At 36.4% G+C, this 21,397-nt stretch overlaps 2 protein-coding genes across 3 annotated transcripts; one reads left to right on the top strand and one right to left on the bottom strand.

Moving 5' to 3' along the window:
* Positions 1–5,068: 5,068 nt before the first annotated feature.
* Positions 5,069–18,307, top strand: LOC117372742 (cadherin-related family member 5-like). 2 transcript variants are annotated; one of them, XM_033968582.2, is made up of 15 exons: positions 5,069–5,222; positions 6,335–6,504; positions 9,273–9,323; positions 9,693–9,782; positions 10,038–10,130; positions 10,286–10,387; positions 11,320–11,493; positions 11,909–11,999; positions 13,630–13,724; positions 14,155–14,358; positions 14,747–14,863; positions 14,937–15,003; positions 15,901–16,176; positions 16,993–17,168; positions 17,504–18,307. In XM_033968582.2, the coding sequence occupies exons 1-15, from the start codon at positions 5,129–5,131 to the stop codon at positions 17,948–17,950; spliced, it is 2,247 nt and encodes a 748-aa protein (XP_033824473.1). In that variant the 5' UTR covers positions 5,069–5,128; the 3' UTR covers positions 17,951–18,307. The 2 variants fall into 2 exon arrangements, with proteins under 2 accessions (XP_033824473.1, XP_033824474.1); XM_033968583.2 differs by lacking the exon at positions 15,901–16,176.
* Positions 18,308–18,609: 302 nt separating this feature from the next.
* Positions 18,610–20,936, bottom strand: pclaf (PCNA clamp associated factor). Its single transcript, XM_033968584.2, has 4 exons — positions 20,816–20,936; positions 19,823–19,906; positions 19,513–19,690; positions 18,610–19,143 (listed from the first exon to the last, which is right to left on the bottom strand). The coding sequence occupies exons 1-4, from the start codon at positions 20,859–20,861 to the stop codon at positions 19,104–19,106; spliced, it is 348 nt and encodes a 115-aa protein (XP_033824475.1). The 5' UTR covers positions 20,862–20,936; the 3' UTR covers positions 18,610–19,103.
* Positions 20,937–21,397: the final 461 nt, after the last annotated feature.

The following is a 21,397-nucleotide window of genomic DNA, read 5'->3' on the forward strand; positions in this document are numbered from 1 at the left end:
CTTTTCTGTGGTCTTTATTGTGCTAAAATATTAAATGACATTCAGAAAACGCAAAAATGAGCAATGGGCTAATAACATTCTTCAAATACAGATGGGCACCATCAGGCACTGCTCCTGGCAGGTTGCCCAAGCAGCCGTGATTGAAGAATAGGTCAAATGAAGAGGACGCATTTTTCTGCTGGGACAAAAGAGTAAATACAATATTGTATTTCTAAGAGCCAAGAAAATGTACTCAAGTAAGAGTAAAGTTACATTAAAATAATATTACTCATGTAGAAATACAAAGTATGATCCAAGATTACTCAAGTAACATTAAAAAAGTATTTGGGAAAACTACTTATCAAGTAAGTATCTTAAAGAGTAACTTGGGATGTGACATCTGAATTATAATTTAAAGTTAATGTAATTTGAAGGACAGAACATTGAATAATGCACAAAATCTGGTATTTTTAAAGGGTAGAATTTGGAAAACTGAATCATATCTGAAGGAGGTAGTGCAAGAAACACAAATGTTAAAAGTTTTACGTTGACGATATGAAATGATTTTGTCACTTGTAGACTTACAATGGGAAGGGTAACCAAAACTTTTATAAGTAAGAGTACAGGAAGAAGGAGTAAAAGTATGCTGCTAGAAAAAAATACTCTGAAAAGTACAATTTCTGTAAAAAGTTTCTCATGTAAATATAACTGAGTACTACACATCTCTGTGGATTGACTAGTTCTGGGGATCTTTAGTGATCATTGTCCGTATGAGCAATGGGTCTGAATAATGCTCAAAACTTCTGAAAACATCATACTTCAGAGTTTCCTGCAAATTTCTGCCAAAACAACTTAAGATAAAACAGTTTACGGTTTGTTTGGGGTTTTTTTTTTTTGTTTTTTGTTTTTTTACATGTAATAAAATCTGTAAAGTAAAATAAATGTGACTTAATACACATTTTTTCATAATTAATATTCATGAGTTTCAGTTTCCAGGTACATAGTGCCATTTTGAGGACTTTTGACCATTCGGATATTTCTGTTTGTTTGCTTGTTTGTTTTTTAATTGTAAAGTGCAACAATCCTAACTTTTCATCATTTGAAAACCCATGGATAGTAACTTATGTCTATGATAATATAAAAAAGAAAAAAGTAAAATTTATTCAACCAGTTTATCTTTCAGCTTATGTTTAGGCTGTATGAAAATGTGTCCCATCATAGTCAACATAGCATTTTAATTGAATAATATTTAAGTGTTAACATTGACAAAGTGCGTATCTCACTGACATTCAAGTTGTGTCATGGATCAGTGCATTGACGTACTCATTGCGTTAATTTAATCAAACATTCGGTGAAGATAAGGGCTCATTAGGGAAGTCATATTCTAACCAAGAACAAACTTTTACATGTGGGAAATTATTGGACAAACTTCCCTTTTGAATCTGTAAATATTCAAATCAATAAAATCATGGTGAGATAGTTGAGAGGGTCGATATTTGAAGCGGTACAAAAGTGGGACTGATTTAGCATTCATTCATTGAGGAGGTCTGGACACTGAACATCAAGAACAAGCAACAGGTCAGTTAATAATGTCAAGTGAAAATATAGAGATATGCTGCAGGTTAGGTTTAAATTTTGAGTACTGCAATGATTGTGTTGTGTGGATATGGTTACCAATATAGGCATAGTTCTAATACTGAAGAATAGTTTGCATTTTAGTCATGGTTTAACTCTGGTGGTTATGTTTTTTTCCTGTTATGTTATAATCTGTTCATTCCTTTTCCTGTCTGCAGCTGCTGGGTTGTTTTATATTTACTGTTTTATATTTTCAGAAACTTCTTCCGATTATGTCGCACCTGAGTGTAATGTGTGTGTTTGTTCTGCTGAGCCTTGTCCTCTCCGTCACACCAAATCCCATCAGGTAATGACCACAGTTTATGGTAATGAACAGAAAACACAATGAATAATGACAGTCAAGGTTATGTTTGTGATGAGGAAACAGCATTATAGCTTTGATCAGAAAATAGTGTAATATGAGGCCTTTATGTAAAATAGTAGTAGTAGACTAACTCACCGTCATCTGTGCATAATAGACACATTTGGTATTTTATTTAGGCCATGTATCCTTGTTATTTCAGGAATGAAGAAGAACAAGACAGTTTTCGGACTGAGCTAAGACGCCCGTGGTCAGGGGAGGATTTGGAGGACCTTGTGATAGAGGATCAACTGAGGTACCAGTACAATGCCGTTGTCTTGTAGCCTATGTTTATATACATAGATACATATGCAGGGTTTAAATAGGACAGACTGGAAAAAGAGGAGGTGTGGCAAGCAGTGGGGTGGAGTAATAGGAGGAGGTGATGATGGGTGAGGAGCAGGTAAAGTCTGAACTCTTTTAAATGTGATGAATTGTATTGTTTTGACTCATAAGGCATGTACAGAGTGTTGGATGTTGTTTGTATGTGCTCTGGTTTAGGGCTCTGGGAATGAAAAACATATTAGGCTAGTAGTTTTAGTCTAATTTTAGCCATAGTTTTAATTATTATATACAACACAATACATCCTAGAGTATACAATAGTATTACAAGCACTTTTTGCTCATTGTCTTGCCATGTTAGTGTGTGTACTGATCACAATTACTGCTAAAGGTTTACACAATGGACACTTATGCTTTTCAAATTGCAAAAATAAAAGCATTGCAATTGATGTTTTATTAATAGGATTCTGTTAAATGTTCATATTTTAAACAAGAATTGACAAAAAATAAATAAATGAAGTAAGAATTGACAAACTAATACAGATCTAAACTATGGGGTTAGCATTTTTTTATGCAGAATGAGAAGATATTATGTTGTTTGTGGAGAAGATTATGGTACTTCAAACATTTTTGCCTTTGCGATTTGCTTATTGCGACCATTTAAACTACAATTTCAATTTGATTGCGATTATTCGTGCAGCTCTAATAATTACCAGAAATAAGTAGTTAATAAATGATTTGTGCCACCATAGTCTCAACATGTATGGAAAATATTATATTATATTATATTACGATGACTTGTTTAGTTTTAGTCAGCAAAAATATGACATTGACAAAAACGATTACAGATCAAAACACACAATAATTAGTTTCTTTTCTTCAGGCAGTGGCTATCCTCTGGTCTGGACAGGAGGAGACAGCTTGGGGACATAGAGTTTTCAAACAGATACTCAGAGTTTCTGAGATCCAAGGCTAAACACACATCCATGTGCGCCTTCCTGCGACGCATGCAGGGTGTCAAGAAGAGGTAAGTATCCAACATGCCACAAAAGTACTACAGCTAACAATTTACTCAAAGCTCACAAGACTCCATTTTGTCCAATACAGGATCTTTAAAATGCATGGGGCAGGTTAGATTAATTGGTATCATTATAGTATTTAAAATTTCACAAAAAATCTTGGCTAGTTTATCATTTTACTGCCTGGTTGGACTCCAGCTGCAGATGTGACAGGTGATTCCAGCTGTTACCTAGCAACCATAACGTAAACAAGGGCCAAACTTGTCCATTGCACAATAGTTCTAGTTATGATAAGACTAATAAAAATAAATGACAGCACCTTCATTTCTGTACTGAATGTTTGAAAAATGCCTTCCTTTACATAAATTGTCCCACCATTTTGAATGTTTGGAGTTTTCCGTGTTGATGACATAGGCAGAGGTTTTCCGTTTTAAAACTCAGCTCTTCTCCTTATATTTTTGTGCTTTTCTTTTTTCCCCACTTAACTGATATAACACTGTAATAAATATTTACCACAGGTACTATCCTTAGAAACCAAGTAACAATTATCACATGCACTTTAATACTATGAATACTTGTAATCTTTCTCCTGTCTGTGTGTTCACAGTGGGATGGGAGCCGACACTGAGAGAGTGAACCTGCTGCTTAAACAGTACATGTGTCCCTCCATCCTGCCCTGGCCGGCAGACCTCTGACCAAAACAATCAACTCACTGTATTTGTGTTTATTAAAGGCTTTTTCATGAATTCACGCTGTGTTTGTCAGCTTTATCTTGGATGTGTGTGGATGACAATACAAATATAAAATAAACCATATAAAATAACATAACATTATCTGCCATTTTCTGTTAATGCATTAAATAGGTCTATATTATATCATAAATTTTCTAAGTTTCAGCTTAGTGTTATCTGCAACATTTTGAGGATTGCCATTTCGTTTTGAACTGTTGTCGCTATGGCATATATATATATATATATATATATATATATATATATATATATATATATATATATATATATATATATATATATATATATATATATATATATACATACATATTTGGAAAATGCTAGCACCTTTTAAATTATAAATATTTTAATAATGTGTAGATATGAAAAATGGCTCTGAGATAAAGAAAAAAAAAAAAAAAAGCCAAAAGTTAATATTTTACATTCACAGCTTTGAAAGTTATATGGCCTCCCATACATTTCTCAAAACACTTGTCCATTGTTCATTCAGCTGGTTTGTTACCAGCTGCTCCATAAGACTGAATGACAAGTGGGTGAAGTGCCTTGCCAAAGGGCACAATGATGCATTGCCAGTATCAAACCGACAACCCTTAGTAGTTTAGAGCCTCCACTGTTTCAGGCTAATCTTTGGTTTTAAATGTGATGCACCAATATAGTCACAATACCATAATACACAAATACAATAATTTTCCATCTAGATACGCTCTGTTAAATTGAAATGATTCATATTAAGTAGATTTCTTTTGCTTAATTCACAAACCTAATTAAATATTTTTCTCTATCGTGACTGGTTCAAAGAGTAGAACCCTTTGTAGGCCCGTCTCTCTGCCCTGCACACGCATACCCAAAATGCTAACCTTTGGTCTATAATCATATTGGAGATTAATGTATCTCCTAACCCCATTAATTCCAAAACTCATTATTTCCTCTTCTGCCGCTTGGCTAAAAACGAATCAGAACATATATATGGTTTTATAAGGCTTTCCAGCAAACAGGTAAGCATCCAGCGGTTTATGACAGGCAAAAGTCCAAACGCACCATAAAACAAACGCGATAAGGAATAACAGAGGCAAAGAGGAGTTTCAGAGTAGACTAATCCAGGACCAAACCAGGACCACATCGCCATGGGGACTGGCAGGGACCACCGAAATGTGATGAAAACTGGATTTGGGGTTTTGTTTCTGTTAGCCCTACTTCAGACTGGGACAGACGCACAGGGTAAGTACAACAATATTGTTTATGGAAAATAGAAAGTGGGAAAGCGTACTTGTAATCTAGGCCTATTGTAATAAATTAGGGCTTTACACATAAGGTGCTTTTTTTTAAATTATTAACATTAGAAAACAAATTAAATATATGGACATAACATATCCTATGCCTTAATTTTATTAAATAAGATTAAATAAGGATCAAAAAACAGATTTAATACCTGAACCAAACTGAATATCACATATAGAATAAGTGTAAAAAATGTCAATGTATTTACACATTTTAATTCGCTACCAAAAAGAAGTTTGTCAAACCCTCCTAAAATATCCTTCACATAAATGTAGTTATGAGTCATTTTGAACGGGCTGGTCCCACTTCAGAGAAACAGGAAGTATTTCGTTCTTACCTAAACCATTGGGGCGAGTGCACTCTGGATCCTAATTAAATATACTTTTAGTCTGAGATTGAACATTGTGTATTTTAACTGAGACAATGAAAGTACTAAGGATGATTAAGTACAGATTTTTCAAAGTTGATATTGTTTATGATTTAAAAAAAAAGATTGAAAGTCATATTGTTTTGTTTTGTAATAATAAAATAAAATCGCAAAAATTGGATCTAGGGCTGTCACGATAATTACTATAACAACCGATCGAACAATCACTTTTGGTGTATATGCATATATTTGCGGTATATGATAAGATTTTAACTGTAGAAGGTTGAATTAGGAACTTTTATGACTCATAGATACAAACTAACTGTGTGTGTGTGGTAACTTGATATAAAGCGATTTAAGTGCCCTGAAGGTCGAAAAATTATTTTTTAAGTAGGATTCTGTTCAGAGTGCACATTGTAAACTCCAGCAATGTTAACATTTGGGAGAAGACTGAAATATAAACAAATACAAGAACCCCTTGCATTTCAGAACAGGTTTATAGGGTCTAAACTGCAGGTACAAGGTTTTTTAAATAAAAAGTCAGGATATTCTTGTGTACTTTGCAGAGGACATTATCAAAGTCATTTCAGCATTTGAGGTTTGATAATTCAGATTTCAATCTGATTACGATATATATTGTGCAGCCCTAATTTGGATTAACCCTTCCTCAACCTTTTGTATGTAGGTTGTCCACCGACTATTGTGGCGCGCTTCAATGAGAACAATACAGTGGGGACAGTGGTCACAACCATCCCAGTCACTGAAAACGTCGATCTACAATATCAGAGTCCAGACAAGCCGTTCGCGCTTGATATGAACAGACTGCTGGTTACTGCGGTTCTGGATTACGAAGATGTGAGAGACACTGATCCTGGTTCAAATTTAAAGGGGCACTGTGTAACTTTGACGGTGGAGGATCTGCTACCTGCTTGTCTTAGTGTAGATAACAATAACAATACATTTATTTATATAACACTTTTTGTGCAAACATGCAGTTCAAAGTGATAAAAGAGACAAAAAGACACTACATAGTAAAAAACACCAAAATTGTTATAATAGATAAAATGTAAAATTGCACACCATAGTAATTTAATTAATTAAAAGCTTATGTTAAAAAAATTGACTTCCAACAAACAGGCAGGAGAGGACTGCATTGTGCTGTTTAGGTTGTTGTTGACCAGGGAATTGGAGATGTAGGCAAGGCTTTGGCCATTTAGAGCTTTATAAGTCAGCAAAAGCACTTTAAATCAATTCTAAAATTTAAGGGTAACTAGTGTAAGGATCCTGAAATGGGAGTTATATGGTCCCCCTTCTGGTTCAGATTAAGGTGAGCAGCAGGTTTTTGGATCAACTGTAGTCTGTTTTCTTTGGGAGGCCAGTAAGGACTGCATTATAATGATCAAGTCTACTTGTGACAAATGCATGGAAGAGCTTCTCAGCATCATGTCTGATTTGAATATTGAATATTTCTAAGGTGGAAAAATTTTGTTTTTGTCACCTTGGTTACATTTGCACTAAAAGTCAGGTCTGTGTCAAGGACTATGTCTGTTATGGATGAGATATTTTTAGCTTGGTCTGGCTCTGTTGAGATATACAGCTGAGTATCATCAGCACAACTACGGAATGAGACCTGGTGCTTTCTAATAATGTCGTCAAATGGCAGCATATACAATGAAAAAAGCAGAGAAATCAGGCAGCTGCCCAGTGGAAGGCCATAGAAAAAGATTCTCTCTGTGGACACATACTCTTGAAGAGAAACACAAAATATTCTGCCCTTTATGTAAGATGTCAGCCAGTTTAAAACATTACCAGAAAGAACATCAGTGTTTTGTAAATGACGGATAAGGATGTTGTGGTCTGTGTACTGAAGTCTAATAAAATAAGTACTAACACTGTATTACTATTACTACTTAGTCTGAGTTCACCTAGATATATATTTGCTCCAGAACTAATGTTTCCAAAACTTTGCTAAGAAAGGGCAGGTTTAAAAGACATGCCTAAGATCTTTGTCTCTGTTACAATATTTATTTTCACTCTGGTAACAAAGTACCTAAGAGTTTATTTGAACCAAACTTCATCTTTCAAAAAGCATATAAAAAAGTACACAACTCAATCCGATACAACATCTCCTCCCTACGACACATGAGGAACAGCTTGACAGTCGAGGTCACTTTCACATATTTCAATGCCATGATTATCCCACACATGACCTACTGTGTGTCCGGCTGCTCAAACCTCTCAGATCAATCTATAATCAGGCATTAAATGCACTCAATCAAAACAAAAAACACTTTGTTATCACCACTATCATATCCTAAATACATACAAATTGTTCAGTGTGGACAATTTAATTCTGTATTCAAATCTGCGAAACCTGTCCAAAAGGATTAATAATGCAGCTCCACATCCATTGAAAAAATGTATTAAACAAACTCCCCGATCCCCCCGTACAAATCATCTTTTCTTTTGTAAGATTAATTAATTTGACAATAAAGAATAATGAAAAAAGAAAAAAAAAAAACGGGTCTGTAGTTAGAAGGTCATGATTGTCTATATTGGGTTTCTTTAATCAGGGTTTTATCAATGCAGTTTTAAAATCATCAGGAAAATATTGAAATATTAATAATGCCTAAAAGATTACCTAAAAAGCAGTTATAAACACATTTAAGAAGATCTGGTATCGGGTTGGCCGTTGGTGTGTACAGGAAGAGAGAGTTTTTTTTTTCAATGTGATGCATTTAAAAATGATATAGAGTGTCTTTGAGGCATATTGATTTCACATTATTAATTCTCATTATAAGTTCGCATTCTACTTTCATTCAAATATCTTTGTGCACTATTCATCTGGGTGTACAGAAAGGCATCTCAACATAAAAAGACCCCATTAGTGATCAGTCAGTTACTACATTTCTGACAGTGCCTCTGTGCAGATTAACACATCCAGAGTGTTGCCAAATTGGTGAGTTGACTCCAATATGTGGTGTGTTAAACCGAAGTGATCTCTGTAGTTTTTGGGTCATGTTTATTATTAAAGTGAATATGGAGATCACCCCTGATGATAAACTTGTCATACGTCGTGATACTCAGTGAAATGATTTCAGATAAGTCTTTCACAAAGTCGGCTGATGATTTGGGAAACCTGTACACCATAATAAATGCAGCAGATTCAGATTTACCATCTAGTCTAGTCTCAAAGATTAAGTATTCAAAGGAACTAAATAAACCAAATTCACATGATTTTGGTCAAATTGTTGTGGTACATCGCAGCTATGCCTCCTCCTCTTTTACATTCCTTTAGGGCTTGGGGCAAACTTCAAGCAGAACAGCTACAGCTGTATCACTGCTGAACCAAGCTTCTCCTAACAGAAAGCAGTCCAGTTGTTTATGTTGAATGAGGTCATTCATTAAAAAACAGAAAATGTAAATGTGGAACATTCCAGGCAAACCAATAACATCTCCATGGCGACAAACAGGTGACAGATTCTCCATCAAAAAGCAGTGCACCTTTGATACATGTGTGAAATTGCAAAGGATATTCCTTTGTTAAATATTCTTCTTGCTCTATGTTATGTTGTTGTAAAATAATATCTGATTGAATGTGGTCATGTTCGGCTTGTTAACAGATAAAGAGGTATGAAGTCACGATTGGCTGCACGGTTCCAGGACAACCAACGGTAGGACTTTATTTATTCGTGTATTATTTTTACTATAATTATTCTATACATAATTGAGGAGTATTGAATGAGAAATGCTGCCAATTAGTCCTTCCGCCTTTTATTATTTTATTTACTATTCAAATTTAAAGAGGAGCTGTAAAGCTCATAAAAGTAGATTTTTAAATATAATGTCCCATTTAATGTTAGTGTATATCTAGGGATATATTAAAGTATATGAAGAATATGAATAAAAATTGTTCATTGATTTGTATTTTGTTCCTTAATTTACTCTTCTTTCTCCATGTAAAGCCCCATGTTCGGCCTTAGTTAGCCTTCTTAAAAATAAAAAATAAAAAACAATGCACAGTGTGTTTTTTTTTTCCCCAGGTACCTTTCAACATAATTGTTATAGTGGAAAATCTGAACGACAACCCTCCTCGTTTTGGTCAAAGACTTTACACTTTGGACGTCTCTGAGGTAGGAAATCCACACATTTATTCAAGACATAAACCAGAGGTGGTTTGATTGGATGAAAACTCACTCTGCCTTTCAATATACACATAATTACACCAATAATCAACTTCACAAAGCATTAGGCCTATGGCTTATCATTATGTCTGTTTTGAGCTGTGCTAACAATAGCTACAGCAATACTACATGTAATGCCTATATTTAAAGTTTTGCTGTAATTTATCCTGAAGTAAAAATACAAACTGTACCTTTTTGTCCCAGATGACACCTGTAGGTGATCTTCTGATGACAGACATCAGAGCAACTGACCCGGACAATTTGGGGCCACTCATCTACACTCTCACGTCATCATCTGTAAGAATAATGTTGATGTGTTTAATCTTTTAGTTTAACCACGAAAAGCAGACAGAAAACATTAATACCTTTAAATATTCAGCTGAAATTGTAAATAAATAGTATTCTTAAGTGTTTTATATTTATTATTCATTGTTCTACCTGTTTTTCTTTAGGATCTCTTCAGATTGAAATCTCCAAATGACCCTGGGATTGTTGTGAACAAACCACTAGATTTTGACAGTGTTAAAACAGTTCAACTGACACTGACTGTTCAGGTGAGAGCCTCACCTCCATCTAAACTAACCATTCCCATTTGAACCTGGAAAGACTGAGACAGACACCAAAGAAAAGTAGACTTTACTGAATGATGACATTCAGGAGATGTCTTTCCCCTGGGGCCTGGACACTAAAGGTGATAGAGGGGAGGCTGAGGCGAGTGAGGGGGACGATGAGAGGAAGCCGAGGTGGTGCTGGGGAGGAGGTGGGGCGTGGCACAAACTGAAATAGGTGTGCATTTGCTATAGGGCCTTAAATAGGACAGACTGGGCGCTGGTTGGACTAAGACGAGGCGCGACGAGCAGAGAGGAGGAGTAATAGGAGGAGATGATGAAGGGTGAGGAGCAGGTAAACTCTGGAGAGCGGTGAGTGGACAGGAGGGCAGTCAGGTGTTCCAGGCTCATTTCACATTAGTTCCATTACTTCAGTGATTTTACAACTACCTCAAATTGTTACAACAACTACTTTACTTTGGTGGTTTGTGTACCAATGTTCTTCAGTATTTATGTTCCTCATATTCCATAGACAGAGAACAAAGATGCTGGGGACCATAAGTACCTCACATTTTTTAAAGTATCCATGTTCTTCAATCCTGCTGCGTTCACTCTATAGAAAATGGGGACTATAGGTACCAGTAGAGCTGCATAACTAATCATAATGGAATTTGAGTTGCTGCAATTATCAAATCAAAACAAAATATCTTAGTCTTTTTTGTGGAAAAATGGGATTCCTGTGTTATTAGTTAGCAGTCTTATTCTGCATATAGAGGATGCATACAGGTTTTCTCATTCACAGTGTATGGACAGGCCATATTTCATGTGAAAGCTCAGAACCCCCAGAATTCATGTATCTAATCAATGATAGGCTTTAAAGTAGCAATTTTAAAATACAATTTTTACATATGGTTCATTAACAACAACCTCTATTACAGGACGAAGTCCCTGAAAAACCCGGTCACACAGACACCACTACCATAGACATCACCATCACAGACGGGGACAACAGGCCGCCCTGGTTTCAACCCTGCACTGAGATAGTGGTCCAGGGGATCAAAATCTGTCCCAACACAGGCTATCAAGGGTCAGTCAAACTGGGACAACTAGAGGTCAGTCTCTGAGGGTTAGTGGTGAAACCCACACTTAATAAAAGGAAGTATTATTTATGATGATACATGTTTTACAACAAAATTATGTAATCCCACATAGACAAGCCCAGTCCAGATCTGAAATCAAGCCCTGGTCCCATGGCTGCGAGACGAGAGTTTTAACCACTGCTTCTGTTTCGCTTTGTGAATTGTTAGTTTAGTTAAATTCAGATGCAGATTTATCCTTGTTCCAGCTATGTGTCAGTCAAACTACATATTTCATATCAATAATCTTTTATTTTATTAGATAGGCCTATTATAAAGCAGTTTCTGCTTTAGTCCTTGGCATGCCCTGATACAGACATGCAGGGGTTTTTAAAAAAAGTTTTTTTTAATCACGTATATGCTACATGTCTCTGTATGTGTCTTTTTGCAGCCTGAGCCAATACCTCTGAAGCCGAATAATATTTGGGCTAAGGATGGAGACAATGGAATAAATGAGCCAATCGCATACGTTATTGTCAGTGGTGAGTGAACTATACTTGAAGAGGGGGCATTACACTACTATGACATATTCACTGCTAAAACATAACATATTTAGATACCATGCTACCTACATTTAAAAAAGTTAAATTCCTTTGTTTTTTACATTTTTGACGCTCGCTGTTATGCTTTTGGGCTGAGCAGGGAGGGAGGTGGTGGGAGCATGGGGAGCGCTGCAGAGAACTTCCTGGTTGTGTATGAGTCTTAGTCAAGTGGCATGGTATCGTACAGCTAACTGGAGGGAGGGTTCGAATAGTGCCTGATGAGGAAGCAGCATTATAACATGATAGAAACCTTTAAAAAAAAGTTGATTTAGTATAATCCCCACTCTTTAAGTCTTTCTCTCCTCCAGTCATCTGTTAGGAATTACACAGAGTTAAATGGACAAATTCAGGGGACCACATAAGGCTGTCACCTTCAAGTGCAGCCTATTAACAATTTTATATTTGCAAATTCTTTACAGTCTGTAGACTACAACAGGAAGCCAAAAAGAAGCATTGTAAAATGGCACACAAATTAATTGAGTTAATATTTTAGACCTGTGTTTGGGTACTTCGGATGGGTTGTAATACTTACAAAATCTACTTGTGGGGTACAAAATTTGCACTAAATAATTACTCCCTAAATAGTTTGTATTCCTATTGTATTTCTATTTCCATATTTTGTATCCCAACAAAAAATACAATAAAAACAATAAAAACTACAGAAATTGTTTCACATCATTGAAATCACACCAGTGCACGTGCACTATATAAAGACACTGTCACTGTGACATGAAATCAGACTAAACTTTTCCTGCTTTAGCTCAATTAGAATTACCAAAATTATGTCTATTTACTAAATACCAGAATAATGAGAGAAGTAAGTAAGTAAGTAAGTAAGACAATTTTTCATCACTTTCTTTAAGTCAGAAGTTTACATACATTTTATTAGTATTTGGTGCCATTGCCTTTAAACTGAATGACTTGGGTCAAATGGATGTTTTTCCACAAGCTTCTCACCAGGACAGAACTGGTGTAATTGACCTAAGTTTTTAGGTCGCCATTCTCACACATGCCTCTTCAGGTCTGCCCGTAAATTTTAAATAGGATTAAGATCAGGATTTTGTGATGGCCGCTACAAAACATTGACTTTGTTATCCTCAAGCCACTTTGTAACCAGTTTGGCGGTATGCTTCGTTTCAGTGTCCATTTGGAAAACCCATTTGCGCCAAAGCTTTAACTTCCTGGCTGATGTCTTGAGATGTTGCTTCAGTATTTCCACATAACATTCATAGTAATCTTACCGTATGTAAACTTCTGACTCTGAAGAAAGTAATGAACAATTGTCTAAAAAAATCCTTTTCTTGTTATTTTGGCATTTAGCAAGTAAAAATAATTTTGGCAATCCTAACTTACCTAAAACAGGAAAGGTTTAGTCTTTTTTCATGTCAGATAGTAAGAAAAAAAAGCGTATGTGTCTATATTGTGTATGTAAACCTCTGGTTTCAACTGTAATGTTCTGATTTTGCAGTGAAACTCAGAAATACCCATTAGGACTTGCCTGTGGCAAAGGCTCCCCTCCAGAGATAAACATTATTATCTGTGACCAGAAGAGATTTTTTTTTTCCCTCAGGATCTCAAGATTTCTTTACAATTGACGCTGAAACTGGAAGCCTCACTATGGTGAAAGCTGTAAATGTGACGACAGTTATCCACATGACTGTGATGGTAAATGCCAACTTATTTATATAAACAATTATTTCTAAATCCAAAGCATATTTTTTATTTCTAAATAATCAACTTTTCTAGTGGAGAGTACACTTCTTGTCTCAAACAAGATGGTTGTGGAATATTCCACATTATAGCATTCAATTTATCATATATAAGACAAGTAAGTGATGATACAGGTCAGACCTGTGGATAACATTTTCAAGGTATTTTTTAGGAATTAAAAAAAACACAAGATTGATAGGATATAGTGGAGCACTCCAGGCAAACCAGTGTATGGAGAGTTACACCTTTAACCTTTAATATATTTTCTATGGATACAGATGATATAATAGATTTATTTAAAGTCATTATTTAATTTAATTACCATTATTTTAATAATTAATTTACTATTTAGATAATTTTGTTTTGTTTTCTCTGTCTCTGCTAGGCCACTCAAGCTGTAAATTCACACCAGTTTGCAACGACCAGCGTTATGATCAATGTGTTGGCCTCAAATCTCCATCCGCCCCAGTTTGAGAAGGAGCTGTATGACGCCGTGGTGACGGGAGTCGGGACCATAGCTATGGACGCTGCTGACACAAACAACGTGGTGAAAATACTTGCAAAAGATGAGGACTATACTCCAGCTGGGGTAATACCATATGAGACTATATATATAAGACTGTTTAAAGAAGTTTATATATAGCACATGGTTAAGACCTATACAGGGTAGTCAAAACCAGTATTTAGCTTTTAAAATCAATGGTAAAGCCCACAAATGTACTTTTCACTGTAAAAATAATAACTAAATGTATTTATCTGGAATATAAACTAAACTGTTGCATGATTGTGTAACTTGAGCCATATTTGAAAATGTCAAATCAGGAACATGTCATGGGCAAACAGAGACAGGGCCAAAATATCATAAATTAACCTAAATATAGCCTCGCCAGACATCTAAGCAACAGTAATGCAATGACAGCAAGAAATAACCAAAACAATGTATTTTTATGTCTGTTAAATGTTTTTTTATTGCACAGGGTATAAATCCTAATATTGTCTACACCATTACGGGAAGCAGTAGCTCTGCCTTTTCCCTCATCGAAGGATTCTTGTTCATGTCCACTGAGGTCCCAGGAGGAATTTACAACCTGCAGGTAAGGGCAATATTTCACAATGAGTTGTTTTTTTGTTTTTTTGCAGTTTGATAATACATTTTATTTTATTCAGGTCAATGCTGAAGACATGGAGAGCTTTGAAACAGTAACAACTCAGCTCAGAGTGGAAGTGGTTCCAGGTAGGAAGAAACATGCTTTGGCGAGCACAAATATGCAGCTTTATAAGAATGGAAATGCTTTTGAAAAAACGCTTGCCAATTAGCCATTTAATTTTGCTTCTGCAGCTAAACTAAGCAATGCTGGGAAGTTTATGAATCCATTATTATTAGCTATTATAAGCATTTGACATTATAATGGTGTCACTAGTCTACTGACTTCTAATCTAAGGCAGCGGATTAAATTTAAGTTTGCCAAAATGTAAAAATAAAGCTTTGTATCCTTACTGAGCTTTTGTCCTGGGTAGATAAACAAACCAAGAAATAATATATAGACATAGGATGGGGTTCACAAGACAAAACAGCCTTTGACATTTTTAATAAAAGATGAGGTGTGGTTGAGGTTACATTTTATTTAATTCAATATTTTTTTTGCCATAATTTTACTACATTTTGGAACTGTGGCAAAACTCACCAGCAATGACTCTCTTTTTTTTGGCCAAGCTCAATGTAAAAAAAAAAAAAGATCTTCCAAGATACGTGGCACAATCTTGTCCCATCACTAGTAATGATATTTAAAAGAAAATAAATTCTGGACCTGTATTATTTTTCTTTTCATTTTTAAAGGACCTCATCAATCCTTATCAACAGCATAGCCAGAGCTGTGTTTCATTCACAAATGTTTAACACAGAAATCCTACATATTTAGGCTGTGTTCTTCTCTCAAAATGAAAACACATATGAATAACACAAAACACAACTCTGGGTATATTTTTGATTAGGTAACAACATTCTACCATGGCTGAAAGCTCACAGGAGTCAGTTTTGTGCAATATAGGACCTTTACAAACAATTCTAAGCCTTCAAGATTGCGAAGCTCGCTCATTCAGAGTCTAAGCTTGATGTGTGCTCTCCTCGCAGAGCCCACCACCACTGTTCCTCCGACCACAATCTCCACAGCACCCACCGAACCAACCAGCGAGCCCACCACTCCTGCTCCCACAACTGGTCCCACCACTGTTGTTACGCCCGACCAAACATCTAACCCTAGCACAATAGTAACTAACCCCACTTCAAATCCTACCCCCACCCCCAATGAAAGCGGCAAGACGACCATCGGCACACCTGGAGTTAGCGATCAAACGTCCAACCCTGTTCCAACCACTGAAGGCACCACGGGCAGCACAGCGCACACAGGTGTCCACTTTTAAGTCTCAAACAACTTTCAGTGTAGTGAAGTTACAAACATGGAAAGAACTAGACATTTAAGGGTCACTTACAATCACAATGGTTCTATCATACGAAAATTTGGTCCTTGTTCAGTAACTGCTGGGGAAAATCTTGCTTCTGCTTGCATACACTGAAAACAGAGCATATTTTAAAGGTGCACAGAGTAACTTTTCTGGTGAATGGCTTACCACCTGCTTCTCTCCATGTATATGTTATTTATTTGTCTGGAATATTCAGGTGTCACCATTAGGCCAAGCTACAGGTCAGATCTGTGGAGAGGTGACCCTGCTCACAATAATCATGCATGTTTTTCTGAATTTTATTTTATTTTTTTAACAAACACCTTTAATTCAATAAATGCAAGATGTTTAAAGTCATACTGTGGAACATTTCAGCCAAGCAAAATCTCCACGGGGCGGGTCCTCACTCAGAAAAGTTACATAATGCACCTTTAATTAATACTGATATGCAAATGTAATAGAAATATGGAGAAATGTGAAATATAAAGGGACATATTTACTAATTATTGCCTTTAAGTGTGTCGTGGTGCTGTAAGTGACCCTCAAAGCTTCAGGATGCTTAAAGCTTATGCAAGTTATCCATTGTCTGCAACAACAATTTAAGATGATGGCATATTTAAAGCAACCAATCAGAGCCACCTGCTTCAAGCTACAGCTAATGATAAATCAAAACTGCTCCAGCAAATTATTATCTTTTGTGTAACATAGTAAACCTATCCAGATATTGTTATGACTGTTTTGTTTTTACTTTTGAACTATGAAGGCAGTGAGATCAAACCTCCTGGAAGCTTTAGGTCAGCAGACATGGCCGCGCTGGGAGCTACGCTGGGCTGTCTCCTGTTCATCTGCATCGTGGTGATCGCTGTTCTCGCTGTCAAGCTCAGAAAAGGTGGTGCGGCTTGGAAAAAGATCAACGAAGCCAGTGCCTTCAGGAGCTCTGTAAGAAGAGATTTACTTTAAAATAGTTCATACTTTTTCCTACTTTTATTACAAATTGTCATCACCCAGGTGGTAGAGTAGCTGTTTTATAACTAGAGTTGGCAGCTCAATCCAGACTCTGACACTCTGTTGTACCCTTGGACAAGACACTTCTCCCCAGTGAATAATTAGTTGTCAGTGCAGATTGTAAATTGCAATATAACTCCTGGTAAGTTTTTGGAATCAATAAAGGTATCCTGTTTCCCATTTATTACATTATTACCTGGACACCCAAAATGTAAAAAAATACAATCAGTGTTAAATTACTTAATCTAATATATAACTTCTGTTCCTAGCTGGGCCCATCCGGTCAAAAAGAGGGGGTCCAATTCACAAATGAAGCTTTCCAACATGACGATGGTGGCAAAGACAACAAAGGAGGTCCCTCTGGAGGTGGTCTGAAGAACGGCAGTGTTCACTCTGGTTTGGAGATGGACAAACCCAAGTCCAGATCTATCCCGAGACCCCCTTCACCAATTCAAGATGAGGAAAAAGAGGTGAAGCCGATTCTAACAAAGGACAAACTCAAAGAAGATGGGTACAAGGCAGTTTGGTTTAAGGAGGACATCGACCCTAATGCCAAAGAGGACGTGGTGATCATCCCAGACAACAGAGCAGAAGAGGAAGATGAGGATGAGATGAAGATCCCCAAAGTGAAGTTTAATGACACAGACAGGGACAGTGGACTTGGGGACAAAATTGAGGACTCAGAGGAGGATAAGGTTATGTCATCCAATCTGTGAGACATAGAAAACAATTGATTAGACAATTACTACAATCACGCCAGTATACTTCATTGATCTATATAAAAAACATGATTTTCTTTCCGCCTTGGTCAAAATTTCCATTTTAGATTGATTTTAAATGAACATAGTGACCTATAGGCTATAGCTTCTTCTGATGATGCACACTTCACTGTGATTAGCTAGATCATTCAGAGGAGTGGATGGAGAAAGTCCTTCAGCCGCGTAGCGTTGTATTAAACAAAAGGCATTATTCTTCATAAACCATTTATATTATGTTTCTGCTAAAACTGGCTCTAAACTTGCTGTGTAACATTTAATGTACATTTTATGAACTCTTCAAACTGTACCTAAACAGTGACATACTGAAATGTACAGTATAAACATGTGATATACCATCCCATCATAATTTCATATCTAAATCTAGCAACAGCAAAATGCGAATACGTGTTTCAACACGCTCTCCTTTATGCATGTGTAGAAGTCAAAATTTTTTTATTGTTTTACTAAATGCTTGATACTGAATATTTTTAATGTGTTGAGAAAATGTTGACAGCCATTATAGCACTATCATTCACATTTTCTGTACTTGAAAGTGTAAAAGAGCAAACACATAATGTGCTCTGGAGTTAATAATTATGTATGTCTGATGTTTGCTGTGGTTTTGTACCAAGGAAACCGAGGAGAGACTGAAGCCAAAAGATAAATCAGCCATAAAACTTGTCATCCCAGCTGTAAATGAGCCACACAAGATTAAATAAAACCACCACCTACAGAATAGCACATATCCACATGCTGCATTTGACTAGTTTAGGTGGAAAGACCCAATTCTATTACTTTACCGGAATAAAATCAACCCGCATTGTTACAGAGTATTATAGATGATCAATTTTATTATAACTAATTGTCGTTTAAAGAGTCACTTTTATTTTTTCAAACAGAAATGTAGCTGTACGTAACCGTGAAGCACAATTAATTTATTGACTAGACTCCACTGTGCAAATACAAATGATAAAAAAACCAACAGTTTAAAAGCATAAAAAAGTTTAATGAACTATACAATTTGAATTCAGTAATGAAAATATTTACAGGTGTACATTAAAATTAATGTCGTAGACAATTCTCCAGAGAAATGAAATGGCCAGTTAAGCAGTTAATCGTCATCTTCATCTTCTACTATGAGTGGTCTAGATCTGTGGACAGAGAGAAAAAGTTAATACTTTTATGTACAGAAGCATTATGGAGAAGTAATGGAAGCCATTTCCAAGACAGTCATGGTGGAAGCTCCTTTTACTGAATTTGAACCAAGTTGGATTATGATGCAATTCCTAGAAGTGCATGGTTTATCCAACAATTCAAAATACAATACTCTCAACTTTGCTGACATTTTTGTTAATTAAGCATTTATGATCTCCAATCATCATACTAGAATTATGGTCAATTATCTGATGGCAGGTCTTAAAACATCAACACTGAACGGAGACTAGTTAATGTACACCACTCATACTTTGAAATGTTCACCAAACAGCTGCTGACATAAATATTTTATCTACTGAACATACTTCCTGCTTCCTTTGGACATCCCGCTGCCTCCCGCCTCCTCCTCGTCCTCCACAGTGGGCTGCAGGTTCTCCTTCTCAGGTTTCCGAGGCGGTCCCCCAAAGAAGTCCCCAATGCCCTTCTGCCACACAGGAGTGGGCCGAGGACACACAGAGTTACCACCTGCATATTTGTTCTTTGCTGCAAACAAAATGATCACAAAATTTTACAAAGGTGCATTTCTTTGAATGCATTTTTAAGAAGTTCAAAATACTAAAGATCTAATTTAAATTAAAGTGTGAGCAAGTTCAGTATGTGTGTAAAAGCGCTGACCAGGCGTCGAGCACCCGCTGCTGGAAGAGGCGGAGTTGGAGGAACTGGCACCAAGGGATTTCCGGGGCGCAGACGCTGCCACAGCTGTAAAGTACAAGTACGTAGCTTGTTAAATAAATTGAATATTCACAAAACAATGATCATCATTGGTAAATATATTATTAATACAAGATATTCATTATAAGCCTTATATTTGTGGCATTCATTGTTGACTGAACAGTAAGAACAATGTGCCATGACCTGAAGATGTGGCAAACCTGAGGATTTAATTGATCTTTGCAAAATTCCACATCATTCTTTAACTATATTTGATTGAATTATAATATGTAGAAAGCATTTCTTCTTCTAAACCCAAAGATGTCAAGAACCAGCAACTGTACAATTTAGGACAATGTAACTGTATACAACTGGTGTTATCCGTGCAAATTTGTATAGTAATTGATACCCCTGGCATTGGTTTCCCTTTCATTGTTCCATGTATCAATTGCATGTGGAGTAATAAATATTTGGAAAAAGCAAACCTGAGGACCTTTAAAAATGACACGCCACAATGCGGCGCTATAATCTGGCGCCAGTTCAGAAAAGTAAAGCGTCAAAATGGCATTTTTCTCTACTTAAAACTACAGCAGCTCCAACATGCCTCACAATTCGCCTACGGTCCTTAACTATATGATCTTATATTTAAAACAATGCGGCCCATTTGTCGCTGGTACTGAAAACCCGCCAGCTCACACTCATTTGGCGGGAGACTGTTGTTGTAAAAAGAAAAACAGAGGAAATACTGTAATTTTGTCATGACTACATTGCTCTTCGAATCCACAAAGCACACGATCAAATTATTACAGACAAAACTGTACGGGGAAATATTATCCACATTACGCACAGGGTCTGCGCGCCACAATATACCCAAAATCCAAAACAACGTCAAGGCACAAGCAAAAACGACATTGAAGCAACACAACCACTCACTACACAAATACATTTCATCATTACCTTTTCTGTAAGTCCCTGGGACGCTGTCGGCTTTGGTTCGGACCATTTTATAGCGCGGAATGCAGGTGTAACGGTGCAGAATGTGATGAAGTGAGTAAGCAAAGAGAGGTCCCGCCTGCCTTTAAAAAGATCCGCGGGAACCTCTTCTTCTGCGCCAAAATGTGCGCTCACTCCCACTACTCAGCAGTACCCTCTGGTGGTAAAACGAGATACCACTACATTTAGGAGAAAACAGTTCAATTTCTTCTATGGATGGATATTTACACCAGTCCTGCAGAACTGATATAGTAAAACTTTTAGATCAACCAAAATGTGTGTTGTTTTTTTTTCATGACCTATACCAATTGTTTAGTATCTAGAGAAATTGGCATATATACAGTCTATGAGATCACTCTGGGATGGCACTGAAGTTTAAACCTTTATGTCTAAATTATAAATAGTTTAAATCAATATAATGTGATGCTTAAAATCTACAAAATTAACTACTTTGTGCGATAGTTTCTGTTTTTATCATTGTTCATTCATAATACAGCGTTACACCTCCTGCCCTGACGGTGGCGCCAAATCACACTATTGACCACT

Source organism: Periophthalmus magnuspinnatus, chromosome 6 (genome assembly GCF_009829125.3).
Source record: "Periophthalmus magnuspinnatus isolate fPerMag1 chromosome 6, fPerMag1.2.pri, whole genome shotgun sequence".
In the NCBI taxonomy this organism is placed as follows: Eukaryota; Metazoa; Chordata; class Actinopteri; order Gobiiformes; family Gobiidae; genus Periophthalmus; species Periophthalmus magnuspinnatus.

What these genes read in the sequence shown, in the direction of transcription:
- pclaf (XM_033968584.2), bottom strand. Translation starts at nt 20,861, where the DNA reads ATGGTCCGAACCAAAGCCGACAGCGTCCCAGGGACTTACAGAAAAG. An exon ending in CCCAGGGACTTACAGAAAAG is followed by an intron (nt 19,907 to 20,815) that starts GTAATGATGAAA and finishes TGTACTTTACAG; the next exon opens with CTGTGGCAGCGTCTGCGCCC. An exon ending in ATGTCCAAAGGAAGCAGGAA is followed by an intron (nt 19,144 to 19,512) that starts GTATGTTCAGTA and finishes CTCTGTCCACAG; the next exon opens with ATCTAGACCACTCATAGTAG.
- LOC117372742 (XM_033968582.2), top strand. Translation starts at nt 5,129, where the DNA reads ATGGGGACTGGCAGGGACCACCGAAATGTGATGAAAACTGGATTTGGG. An exon ending in CGGTTCTGGATTACGAAGAT is followed by an intron (nt 6,505 to 9,272) that starts GTGAGAGACACT and finishes GCTTGTTAACAG; the next exon opens with ATAAAGAGGTATGAAGTCAC. An exon ending in GGGCAGCACAGCGCACACAG is followed by an intron (nt 16,177 to 16,992) that starts GTGTCCACTTTT and finishes TGAACTATGAAG; the next exon opens with GCAGTGAGATCAAACCTCCT.